Here is a 13362-nt window from a genome sequence, read left to right on the forward strand (position 1 = left end):
CTGACAGTTCTGTGTAAGGCTTTGTTTTGAAGAAGTCACTGCTGAGTGAGGTTTCTTGGTAACTGGTGAAGTCTTTAGTGCTGTGGGTTGCATTGTGGTTTAATCCTGCAGGTGGTTGAGCACCATGTGGTTATTTGCTCATTCACTCTTTCCCAGTGAGATAGGGGAGAGAACTGGAAAAGACAAAGTGGAGCTCATGGGTTGAGTTAGAGCTGTATACTAAGATAGACAAGAGTAGAAGGATATTACAAATGATAGTACATATAAATATGAATGAATGTATATATATGAATTTGTGTAAGAAGTGATGCACAAGCAATTTCTCACCACCTCCTGACCGATGCCCAGCTAGCCCCTGAGCAGTGGCAGAGAGCAAGACGAGCTCCTACCTCCTTTAATACTACTTCTGCATGATGTCATATGGTATGGAATATCCCTTTGATCAGTTTAAGTCAGCCGTCCTAATTCTGTCTCCTGCCAGCTCTCAAGGCCCTTTGGTGCAAATGACCTTGGCTCTGTACAACACTGCTTAGCAGGAAACAATAAACATCAGTGTGTTATCAACACAGTTTTTCTCCTAGAACCAAATCAGAGCATCATAGCAAACATTCTGAAAAGAACAATTCCATCCCAGCTGAAATGAAGGCATTGAGAAAGTAGCTGTGGTGTGCAAATGGGTTTGAAGATGTACTGGAGACTTCAGAGATACCTAAGTAGTTACCCTGTACAGACTTTTTTTTTTATTACCTAAGAGGAAAACTAGACTGGGAAGAACAAGAGCTCACTGTCGGTGAGATTTTCATTGTATTTATTTCAGAAAGCAAAACAAAAAAAGATCAGCTGTTTTAATGAAAAGTAAACATGCCATCTAAAATGCAAGTCAGAATCCCAAGAACATTCTGGTTTCACTAAGTGGAACTACTGATATCAATAATTTGGTGAGCTAGCTTTAATATACTTAGAACTGCTAATTACAGGTTCATCTCAAAGATATTTTGCATTATGGTTAAGCCTTCAGGTAAGATCCCTTTCACTTAAAGAGCCAGATGAGCTCTGCACAAAATTCCTGATGAAGGATCTAACATGGAATACACTTTACTAAATCACAGAATCACAGGGGTTGGAAGGGACCTCAAAAGATTGAATCCAGTGTCCCTGCGAAAGCAAGCATGTCATCAGATGACGTTAGAAGAAGGCAGATATGTTCTATTATATGTACTTAAATACAAATTTATCATCAGAAGTAGAAGTGATAGTACTACTTAATATTGCTCATCTCCAAAGCTTGGAGTCCATGTGATACTACATGAAATTTTTGGGGTTATATGAGGAACTCAGTTTCCAAGACCTGCCTCTAGGTTCCTGATATGTAGACACAGTAAGTATCAGAATCTTCATCACTTACTAGAAAGGATGTATAAAGAGCCATTCTGTGTTCTAATTTACTCTGAGTCCTGGGGAAAAAGTGCTTTGGGCTTTGTCTTGAAACTGCACAAACAGCATCACTGTTGCTAATCCACTTGATGGGTAGGACTGCTGCTATAAAAGCAGGATCTAATTTAGACAAAGAATAGGGAATCAAGCTTTGATAGAAAATCTGGTTAATGCCTCTCAGTTGAAGAGCATCGTGGGAGAATGTAATATTGCTATCTGACATAGCAAGGATGTTATTTGTATTATGTTTTAAGCTAAAATATTTTTACAATGGTTGAAAATATGGTCTATGCTAACTGTCAGGTTTGGATAAGTTTTCCACACGTATGCCAGAAAGCTTGATTTGGTTTGCTTGCGGTGGCAGTCTTCCATGCTGTGGTCACAACTGATGCTTTAAGGAATGCTTTACCTTGGCAGTGTGGAAACTGTATCTTAGAAGTTGATGCTTTGTCAGATGATGAATAAATTCTTCAGCAAAATAATTATATTAATACAGAATGCAAGTTTGTATTACTGGTTGGTGAATTCACTGAAGTTCATCAATGACTTGAAGACCCTTACTTCCTATGGCCTTGTAAGATTGTTAAGAGATTAGAGTCTGGTGTATGTCAGTGAAACATGACACTTAAAAGCTAAGCTTGTTCTCATTTATGTTGCTTTTGCTGAAAGCTTTTTCTCTGTGCATGAGCATCCTTGTGGTTTCTCTGGTGGCTGCATCAGAGGCCTATAAAGAACTCAGAAAAGAAGTTCAGGGCCATGGGAGAAGCAGTGCTAGACCAAGGTGTTGCAGAAATCAAAGAGGAAGGCAAGAACACAGCTATTTCAGATGTTGCTAGCAAAATGTGGTTCGTGTATCAGTAAAATTGATCAGAAGGGAGGTTAAACTAGCAGTCTTGCAGATTATAAACTAGATACTACAGTAAGACTATTTTTGATGTGCCTTTGAATTTCCTTTTAAAGAAATTTTTGCAAAGATACAGCAACGTACTTTTAACGTGCAAGTTAATTTGTGCTGTTTCATGCTGTCGAATGTGCATCTTTTCCCTAATGCGTGTGGATGATGGAAAGTGAGATTATTTTGAGTCTAAATAAGCAATGCTAAATCTTCCAGCACTCATTAAATCAAACGAGTAGTATCTAGTTTAGAAAGCTCTTTTTTAATGAAGCGCTCCGAAGGATGTTGGGCAATATTGCTTTCTTTTAGACAATTTGGAAGACTTTAAAAAGCTAACATCCGTTTTTCTGTTAATGTAAGACAGTGTGTATTCTCAGTACTCTTATTTCAACAATTGTAAGGTGAAATTGAATGCTAAATCTGGATAATTTGTGCTTTTAAATTATTACTTGTTTATTCTAGAAGAAAAGCCTCTTTTTCCTCCCAATGCCTGATTGTGATAATTATTTTGACAGATAATCACCACTTTGTATGCGTTTTGATGCTGTCTGCTGCTGTGGTAGATCCTTGATAATATTGCTTGAAATCTGTTTATTGACAGATTTCAGTTTGCACTGTAGTCTGTACTGCTGTGTTAAGGAGCTACTTGAGTTAAATTCGTGCTTCTGAAACATGCAGCTGTTAAGTTGTACATCACAAATTCTCATTTGGTGTGAAGATCAGTAGCACTGAGAAGGAATGGAGAAGGTCACCATTTGCTTACATTCTTTAGAATGTAGAACTACTGTAAACTACTTTCTACAAGCCATCTCTGTGTGTATGTGCTAACATACATGTTTCATGTGTTTTAAGTGAAGTGGGTGGTTATTTACAAGGATGAGACCTAACACAGAGAGGCAGTGTGTGATATAGAAATGCTGTTGCTGATTGGCTTTTGATCCCTCAGTGCTACATTCAAACAGAAAACCTAACTCTGAGTCATGTTTCAACTTGACTTTTTAGGAGACAATCCAAAAACCTGTATGCAACTTGTAGTCTGAGCACCTATGCTGGGCAGAGTTTGAGTGGGGGTGATTGTGCAGTCCGAACTGACTGTTCTGTATTGTACTCAGCTTATGTCACCAGTATTAGTATTTAGAATATATTTTCTCTCTGGGATGCCAGTGGGACGCAGGGAGCCTACTCACTGTTTAGTGAGTTTAGTGAGTAAGCAGTTCCTCTTCAGATGTCTTTTTGAGAGAGCCTAAATAATTTCCTGCTATGTTTTTTGAAGAGCTGAAAGGAAGGATATGGGCTCTATGCAGGCATTGCTAGATGCGTATGGGGTTTTGGACCTTATTGTACTTGAGGTCAGACTAAAGAATTGCAATTGTCCTCTGGCTTTGGAGTTGTTGCATGTGGTCTAGGTCCCACTGAGCCAGCTGAAAGCTCTGCTGTTTACTTCATGGCACCAGGCTTTGGCGTTGGATATGTGAACATTCTTGTGTCTGCATTCCTAAGATTTGTAAGATTTTTCAACTGGACACCCTATTATTTGTGATAAAGTTTCTGGAAAAGACAAGCCTTTAAATTAGGACATGGCACTCTTTTTCCTTACTGTAGAGTCTCAGGAGAATTCCTTCCTTATGTGAGGTTGTGTCCTTTCATGTAACAACGTACTGTCGAACGGGCATGTAGCAACTGAAGGTTCTCTTTAGGACATAAATTAATACCTTAGCAGTAAATTAAAGCAGTAAATTAAAATAAAAATTAAATATGTTTTAAATTAAAACATATTTAACTGATGCTTTTTTTCCCTTGCATTTCAAAATAAATTGAATGTGGAAGCCCCTCTGTCCTCCCCGATATTGCTGTCGTGTAACAACATGGTAGGACTAACTGTTTGGAAGCCTGTTACTGGCTGTTTATTTACTTTGGATTTCACTTTTAGAGAAATAATGATTTGGTGTCTCTTGAACTACTTGTGAAGTGAGGTATCTTTGCTGTTTCTATTCTTTGGGGATCATGGTCTTTTCAGAAGTACACATGCAGGGATGATCTCAGTCTCCTTAAGCTAAGAGAGGCTAAAGCCTTCTACTGAATCTACTTTGTTCACGTTGCTCAAGGTAATTCTTTATCTTATGAGTTATGGACCATGCTTTGAATAAATGTGGTGTCCCAAAAATATTCTTTATTTCTGTGTAGAGTATTGCAGTACAACATTTCCATGTTTGTAAATGCTTCTATATAGGGCTATTACTGGAAAATGTGGTAATAGTTGTATCATCACTTAATGGCTTATAATGTTTAAACTATGTGTATTGCTCTTAAGGAGAAACTCCTCAAGAAAGGATGTTTAACTATTGGAATAACTTGCCATATGAACCCAAATGCTTATAAGTAATTTTACCAAGTATTTAATTCATCTTTTTCTTCATTGGAGGGAGTTTGTTTTCAGTCTGTAGACTGCAGACTTTTTGTTAGTAAGGTTAGTATTTTGTCATTCTTTGGCCAACCTCTTTTTAGATAGAACCAAGGCTAACTAAGAGTGATGTTCTGTGCTAAGGTAAAGCAAACAAACTAAAAAGTGAGGTTGAATGGCAGTAATTAAACAAAGATTAAAAAGAAAGTGATGCAGTTAAACTGTTAGAGTTTCTTAATGAGTTTGTTCTGCTGTTCCTCAGACAGCTTCTTTTCTTGACAGTAACTAGTAGGCACTGTGCCTAGTTTTAATGCTTTATTTCTCTAGTATCTTGAAGTGCTCGCAGTGTTCCTGATAAATATTTGCTGACTTAGTTTAGTGATAACTAAAATTCACGTGTACAATGGGGGATCTTGAAGTTCTTAAAAATGAGAGTTCTTGTGTATGTACTGTCCTTTTGTGCTAAATGTTTCTTTGGGTGAGGAGCAGGTGCAGTCTGCATGCATCCCTAGCTTAGCACTGGAGATGCCTTGCCAGGTGTGCACACCAGCACCTGCTATGCTTGAACAGTGTTGATGCTGAGAGAAATCTAAACTATGTCCTCTGCCCTATTTGAAAAAATAAAAGCTGTTTTCCAGGGTACACCAGACAAATTTCAGCATCAGAGTCTTTGTTCTATTTATTTACTTTGCATTCTTTTGCAACACCTAATTACGTGTACAATTTAACTTACAATAAAGGATCTGTACAAGAACTTCTTCACTGTTATTTATGCATTCCTTTGATAGTAAATCAACCCCAGTATTCAAGTACTAGAACATCAGGAAATTGAGATATAGAAGGCTTCTACGTATCTTTGTAATTATGAGCAAGATCATAGCAGAGCATAAATTGGACTCTGTCATGCAAATCCAGTATAACATGTTCTCCTGATTTCTGCTGGAACAGAGTTGAATTTTCCTTCATAGTGTCTGCTATGGTGCTGCGTTTTGGCTTTAGGAGAAAAGCAATGCTGATAACATGGTCATGTTTTAGTTGTTGCTGAGTGGTGCTGAGCCAAGAATGTTTCAGTTTCTGAGTGTCTTATACTGTCCTGCCAGCAAAGGGGCTGGGGGGAACAAGCAGCTGGGAGGGGACAGTACCAGGACAGCTGACCTAAACAGGCCAAAGGGATATTCCATGCCACGTGTGAAAAAAGCCTTGAAGAATGGTGGGGAATTGTCTGGGTTGGCAGCCAATGCTCAGAGACTGTCTGGGAATCCATTGGCAGGTGGGGTGCAATTTTTTGCATCACTTGTTGTATGTGTATGTATTATTATCGTTTGTTATCTTTTTTTTTTCCTCCTCCTTTTCTTAGTTTTTATCTCAAGCTGCAAAATCTACTTTTTAAAAATTTTATTATTCTCTCTACTGTTGCACTGGGGTGAATGAGCAAACAACTGTGTGGTTCTTAGTACCTGCCTGGTTAAACCATGCCATATAACCCTTGAATTTCTCCTTTAAGAATTTAGCTTTGTTTTTTAATTTTGATATTGAAGTTCAGTTAATCAAACATAGCAGATGTGCTGTGTTTTGAGAATTGACATCCTAACTCTGAAGTACCAAGAGATCCAAGTCTATCACAAACATTAGATGTATGTCTTCATGGCAGTTTGCTTAGACATAAGGATCTCAGCAGGTGCAGATTATCATAGTTGACTTGTGATCAATCTCACAGCAAAATCCTTAAGAACTGTTTTGTCCTTAGTAACACTTTGCAGTGCGTGTGCATTGCTCTGATAGCCGGGATTGCCCGCAGTTCATTTAGTGGGAGGTTAATCTCTTCAAATTCTTTCTTTTCTATTAAATTCTGAGAATGCGTTCATCCTTCTGGACATACTGAGCCTGACTCAGGTACAGGACCTTGCATGTGACCTTGTTGTACCATGTGGGCCCACTTGTCAGGGTCTCTGAATGGCATCCTTTCCCTCCAGTGTGCTGAATGTAATGTAGTGTCGTGTCATGAAGTAGGTTTGGCAGTGCAGAAAACAAATGGAAAAAAAACCATCACAAATATAGGGTGAGGGAAATCTTTGATAGATGCATACCTTTTTATTTTTTATATAATGTTTTGGAAGCTGTGCTGGTGAGTTATTGTTCTTTTTTCCCCCCCCATCTTTGGTAAATGACAGAGATTGGAACCGGAGAACAGATCCTATTCTCTCAAATTTTATTTTTATTTTTTCTCTTGAAATAAAAAATCTGAACTTCAAGGAATCAAAGTAGTTCTCAAGTTGTTTACAGGAAAAAAAAAAAAACAAGATAATTTTATTGCAGCTTCTGCAGTGTCATACACCTTTCAGAATGAAATTCACCAAGTTGTAGAAGAGTGGGCTTATAATATGAGCAAAAGGCAGGCACTCGTATACGTGTGCATGTGCTAGTTAAAATCTGGCTAGATGTGTCTTTGTGAACAAAATCGCACGCTTGTATCTAATAGAAGCTACATTCTGTTTTGTACCTAATAAACAACTTCAAAACTGAGTTGTATTTCTTGACTTTTTAGAAGATACAGGAATGTAGGCCTCATGGTACTTTCCTCAAAGCCAGCTAGCCAGATCAATTATGACTGGGCCAGGCTGTTTTGCAGAATATTTACAGAATAACCAAGCATGCAAATGTATTTGATTTTTCTAGCTAGCACCAAAACCAAAGACAAATACAACATGACCCTGGTGCATATTCTAATGTTATTCTATTCTGAATTAAATCCTAGGCTAACCTTTGCTTTGTGGATGTAGACAACCATTTCATCGAGCTGCCAGAAGACTTGCCCCAGTTCCCAAATAAGCTTGAGTTCGTACAGGAAATTTCGGAGATACTAACGGCTTTTGGAATTCCTCCTGAGGGAAATCTTCATTATAGTGAAAGTGCTTCAAAGATGAAGAGCCTCAGAGCATGTGACCTGGTTTCTGACAAAAGAAATGGGAACGTGGCAGGATCACCTTTGAATTCCTATGAGCTGCTAAAGGAAAATGAGACCATTGCAAGACTCCAAGCACTGGTTAAAAGAACAGGTGTGAGCCTAGAAAAGGTAAGCTATGAAACTACTGGTACCCTCTGAGGACTTGCAGCAACAAAGGTCTGAAGTGATGGTAAAAAGACTGGGTTTGTCTTCACTAGTAAGAGCATAATTTAACATGCTCACAAACCTTATGAATGTGATGGATGAGGATTCAACTCTACAGCACCTATGGAAACTTTTGGTAACTTCTGAAGTGTTAGTTTTTTGTTTTGCTTGTTTGTTTTGGCCAAGATAAAGCACTTAAAAATATACCTTGCCTTGTTTCTTTTTAGTTTTAAGATTTATTATAAATTTACGTTACATTTTTATGGTTTACATGGCTAAAACTGACATTGAAGTTGAAATTCAACCTTGTTTGCTGCAGTTATCTTTCTCGTTATATGTGATATTACTTGAGCAATATCTGCTTGCCATAGTTCATGAATAGTGAATTCTTGTGGCTTTTTTTGATACCTAATTGCCATCAAAACTAATATGAACGGAATATCCAAATCTTACATTGCTCTTTTTATAAACCTTAGCCTATGCGATGTCTAAAAAAATGCATTTTATTTCTCTAGAGATTATTCTGGGCTGTGTAGTGAAGAATAGTTCATTATGCTGTTAAGGATTTAGGTTGCAGGAAATGGACTAATAGACACACAGCTTATTTTGATTGTGCTTATCTATTCATTTCAAAGATTTACGAATGAACCTGCAACAGAATTTAACTTGGGCTTAAGTCACATACATACTTCTATCTGTCAAATATTCTTGTAACCCCAGAATACCTGATAAAGCACCAGTAGATAAACATGCTTCGTATGTGTGTGTGTGTATTCCCTTACTTCCTTAGCTGGAGGTGCGAGAGGAGACCAGCAGCAAAAAGGATCTTAAAATTCAATGCGATGAAGAGGAATTCAAGATTTACCAGCTGAATATTCAGATCCGTGAGATTTTTGCCAACCGCTTCACACAGATGTTTGCGGATTATGAAGTATTTGTCATTCAACCCAGTCAGGACAAGGAATCTTGGTTTACCAACAGAGAACAGATGCAAAACTTTGATAAAGTAAGTTGTAATAACAAGACAGAATTCTACTTAAAAGCTGTAACAATATCTGAGTTTAAGATTTTTTTTCACTGGGTCATAGAATCATAGAATCACAAGGTTGGAAATGACCTACAAGATCATCCAGTCCAACCATCTCCTCATCACCATTGCCACCACTAGCACTAAACCACATCACGCAGCACGTCATCCAGATGCCTCTTGAACACTGCCAGGGATGGCGACTCCACCACCTCTCTGGGCAGCCATTCCAGTGCCTGACCACTCTCTGAGAGAAAAAGTTCTTCCTTATGTCTAAAAGTCTTCCTTATGTCTTCCTTATGTCTATTTCTTCCACAAGTTCCAGTGTTCCTCAAAAAAGGCACAGCCTATGTATTATTCAGAAAAAGTAGTTGCATGTAGTTGCATGCACACGCTTGAAGATGCTCTTTTAAGGATGCTGTAGAAAAAATAAGTTGCTTCGAAAGTCTCGCTTTATGACTAACGTCTGCATTATTTGTGAAAATGATTTTATTGTTTTTTTTGGTTTTATTTTTAACCAGAAGTATTGAATTGAATTGAAAAATTTGTGAAAAAGAATTGAAATATTTGTGAATATGTTCACAAATAAAGTCATGATACCATACAACACTGACATAAGTATGTGCCAACTGTATCCTAGCTCTTTACTTGTGGAACATGAGATCTAGCTCTTCAAATTTTATTAGTATGTTCTTTGTTGGAGATCAGATGTTTGTCAGCAGGATAGGCAGTGTGGCTGGAGGTTATGTCGAATCACTACTTGCTAAAAGGCTAATCAGGTTTCCTTCAGGTCATGTGGAAAAATTCTCATCAGCTTTGAGCCCATTTGGAAGTGTGTAATATTCACACCTGTAGCACTGTTGATGCAGGCTGCTGGGATTCAGTTGTAATTTTTAGGAATTTAAGGGAATACTAAAATCACAGCTTAAAAATTACTGTGTTGTGTTGTAGGTGATAGTTATGAAGGTGAAGATCTCATCTTCTCTGATTGTTTTGAGGATTAAGCTGGAGTATGGAATAAAACTAGGCTTTAAATGGGTTCAAAGCACTTTAATGCACGATTCTATTCATTAATGCATGATTAGAAAGATTAGGTTTTGTTGGCTGTATCTCTGAGGACTCCCAAACATTCTTATTTCTTGTTCTGTTAGGCATCTTTCTTGTCAGACCAGCCTGAGCCTTACTTGCCCTTCCTCTCAAGATTCCTGGAGACACAAATGTTTGCATCTTTTATTGATAATAAGATTATGTGCCATGATGAAGATGATAAAGATCCTATTTTGAGAGTATTTGATTCAAGAGTGGATAAAATTAGGCTGCTGAATGTTAGAACGCCGACTCTGCGCACATCTATGTATCAGAAATGCACAACCATTGATGAGGCTGGTAAGAGTAATAAGCCCCTTTCTTGAAGCTTTGGAAAACGCAGCTAGTCAGTGCTGCTTGTTGTAGATATTAAGTTAAAGTTAAGCAACAATTCATTTTAAAAAAAATGAGCTATGAAGCTTAAGTAGTGAACTAAATGTTATATAGGAAGCTGAGATTAAGTTCACCAAAGGGTAATTGAGATCAACTATTTTTCTGCATGCTTTGTGTAAAAAAATGGTTTGACCTTAAGAAGATAAACATTGTTCTCCTTTTGGTGATGATTCTGTGATGCTTTATGTGTTCATGTATTACTGTACCTGTTAGGGTTCATGACAAACTTTTGTCTCCTTAAATTTGAGATCTGCTTTTAATTGAAGAGATGTGATTATAGAGTATCTGTTTAAGATAGATGTTTAATAAAAAATCCTAACTTTCTTACTGTTTCAGAGAAATCAATTGAGTTAAGACTAGCAAAAATAGATCACACTGCAGTCCATCCACACTTGCTGGACATGAAAATAGGACAGGGGAAATATGAACTTGGATTTTTTCCCAAACTTCAGTCTGATGTTCTGTCCACTGGACCAGCAAGCAACAAGTAAGTTTGGACAATAGGTTCTGGATCTTTGAGAGATCATAGAAATAGTACTGAAGCAGAGATACTGAAAAGGAAATTCAGTGTTTTCTTTTTTCAAAATGAGAACAGTTCAGAAGGATAATATTTGTGTTGGATATGGCAGATTTTTTTGTTTTAAATCTAGACTTCTAGAAGGCAATTTACCTTAGAAAACCCCATTATAATTGGGATAGTTCTGAGTGACATTTAACTGCTGTTGGTATAAAAGCAAATCTTATTGGAACTCTGTTAAGAGCTAGCAAATGTGTTAGGATATCTTCATACAGAAACTTCATTTAAAGAGGAAGAAGGTGTAAGCTTTCACTGGATATCATAAAGAAATGGAAAAGTACAGCACAAATGTATGTAGTATGATTTTCTGGGTTACTCTGGTTGCTCAAGGTTGGTTGCTTCTACTGCGATTTTGTGTGCATTTGCAGCCGTGCTTTATCTTCCACAATTGTACTCAACATGCAATGAGACAAACCTTGTATTTTCCCATTCCCCTTCCCCTTTACCAGCTCTTGACATTTGCTGACAAAGTCCTCTATCTGTAGGTGGACGAAGAGAAATGCTCCTGCACAGTGGAGGCGGAAGGATAGACAGAAGCAACACACAGAGCACTTGCGTCTTGACAACGATCAGAGAGAGGTAAAAGCTGTAGAGACCTGATTTTATTTTTATTTCTAGTTTTTTGGGTTTTTTTCCTAATTGCCTGAATAATAGTCTGTAACATTCATGGAAAGTCTATACGGTTGCTTAGAGTTTATCTCTGCTTTTCCATATTTGTACAAATGAAGTACTCCATCCTTAGCAAACCAAAATGACTTAGTTTCTGAATTCTAAAATTTTGGCCATTTTTACTCCCATCTCACGACAAATTTTTTCATCCCCAACACAGGTTAGCTCCTTGATAATGCTGTCATGCTCACTGAAGTTTTTTAAAAAGGATGGGAGAATTAATGAAAAGACTTCTAGTCATCTATTTCCTGTTTATATGTAACTGTGTATTTGATAGAGGAAAAATAAGCACCTCTGGAGTGTGGTTTATTTCATCCTAAAATCAAAAGTATTGTCTTTTGGAATTCTGTGTTTCTTTATGTGAACCATGAAGGATGTCTTCAGGTGACAAACTGACATGCATGACACCTTATGCTAAGGTGCAGGAATGTGGACCCCAGCAGTACCATTGGGTTTGTGTCTGCTGATTTTTTACATCACACGGTCTATAGGTATTAGTTCTTTTGTTTGATTTTACAGTGGGTCTTGTATTCAGAGTGTTTTGCCATTATATGTACTTCTCCCTACTCTGATTTGTTGAGGAAGGAAAGCATTCACTGAAAGGAAGAGACTGGAGGGGGGCTAGTGCTGCATCATTGCAGCGTTTCTCTGAAGACATCTTACCAGCTCTACTTGGACGTAGTGCACTTACAGAACAGCAGTCAGCACTGTATAGAGATAGCAAGTGGGTTTTGGAGCTGAATGGCTGTATTGGCAGCGCAGAACGCTGATGCTGACATAGCCACCTTTGAAAAAAAGACTTCCCTCATCACTGCTCCTACAGCAGACATTGCTTTTCTATGTGGTGAAGGCATTTTGAAAGATCTGGGTGATTTGGACTCGTAGAGTACGGTTTCTGATTCGTATGATACAATCTGTAAGCTGTTACACTGGATGTTGGTGTAAGGGTGATTGTAAGAATAACCTATTTTAAAAATGTCAGAATTGATTTAGTAACCCCAAATACTTACTTTTTCTTGAAAGTATGTAGCTTATTGAAGATAATATGCTCTTGCATTGTTCAGTGTCTTCAGAAAAGCATCACTTGGAATTTTAATGTAATCTTGCATCTATTAGGTTAATGTTGAAATGAAATAATTTCTTTGTTCAGTTTCATGTTTTATGGTAGTGGTGAGTTTAATTGCCCTTCTAGTGTTACTTATTTCCAGTGTTTTCTCATTGGTTTGTGAAAGCTTTAATCAAGTGACCGTGCACTGGAAGAATGCCTGTGTGATGAAAAAAGCTGCAAGTAATTGCTGGTTTTGCTCAGATAACTCAAAAGTATTTTTAATATAGAATTTGCAGAAGTGAGCAATAATTGATTTGTAACCTCATTATTGCTTTTGAAATTTTAATGTTTAGCACATGTGAACTTAGGAGATTTTAATTAGGTAATTGCAAAGATAAAAGGGCTTTATGCTGTACTTGTTAATTACGTTACACTGCTTGAATGTTCACCCCTTTCCCAGGTGAATCAGACACTTTCATATTAAGCCCAAAGAATGGGGAGGGAGCTCTTCTGAGATAAATGCTGAGGATCAGGGTTAAGCAGGAGGCAGCGGTTGCAGAATGCAATGTTGCAAGTCTTAGACAAATTGAAGTTTTGAGACAGTCAACGAATATCCATTTCAGTGAAGTTTAGTGGCTTCTAAGTTGCAAATATTTGTACACAATAGAGAGCATAGTTTACACCAATCTAACGATTGAACATCAAGTCGTCTTCTTTCCTTTC

At 37.6% G+C, this 13362-nt stretch overlaps 1 protein-coding gene across 4 annotated transcripts in view; it reads left to right on the forward strand.

The window, feature by feature from the left end:
• The window catches only part of DENND5A (DENN domain containing 5A), a 59479-nt gene that overhangs the window by 27343 nt on the left and 18774 nt on the right, over window positions 1-13362 (forward strand). For all 4 annotated transcript variants that reach the window (XM_052693700.1, XM_052693701.1, XM_052693703.1 and 1 more), the window contains 5 exons: window positions 7486-7803; window positions 8630-8845; window positions 10018-10252; window positions 10682-10832; window positions 11408-11501. In XM_052693700.1, the coding sequence (XP_052549660.1) occupies window positions 7486-7803; window positions 8630-8845; window positions 10018-10252; window positions 10682-10832; window positions 11408-11501 (1014 nt within the window). The remainder of the gene's footprint in view (window positions 1-7485; window positions 7804-8629; window positions 8846-10017; window positions 10253-10681; window positions 10833-11407; window positions 11502-13362) is intronic.

This window comes from Tympanuchus pallidicinctus, unplaced genomic scaffold (genome assembly GCF_026119805.1).
Source record: "Tympanuchus pallidicinctus isolate F22 unplaced genomic scaffold, pur_lepc_1.0 scaffold3, whole genome shotgun sequence".
Classification (NCBI taxonomy): Eukaryota; Metazoa; Chordata; class Aves; order Galliformes; family Phasianidae; genus Tympanuchus; species Tympanuchus pallidicinctus.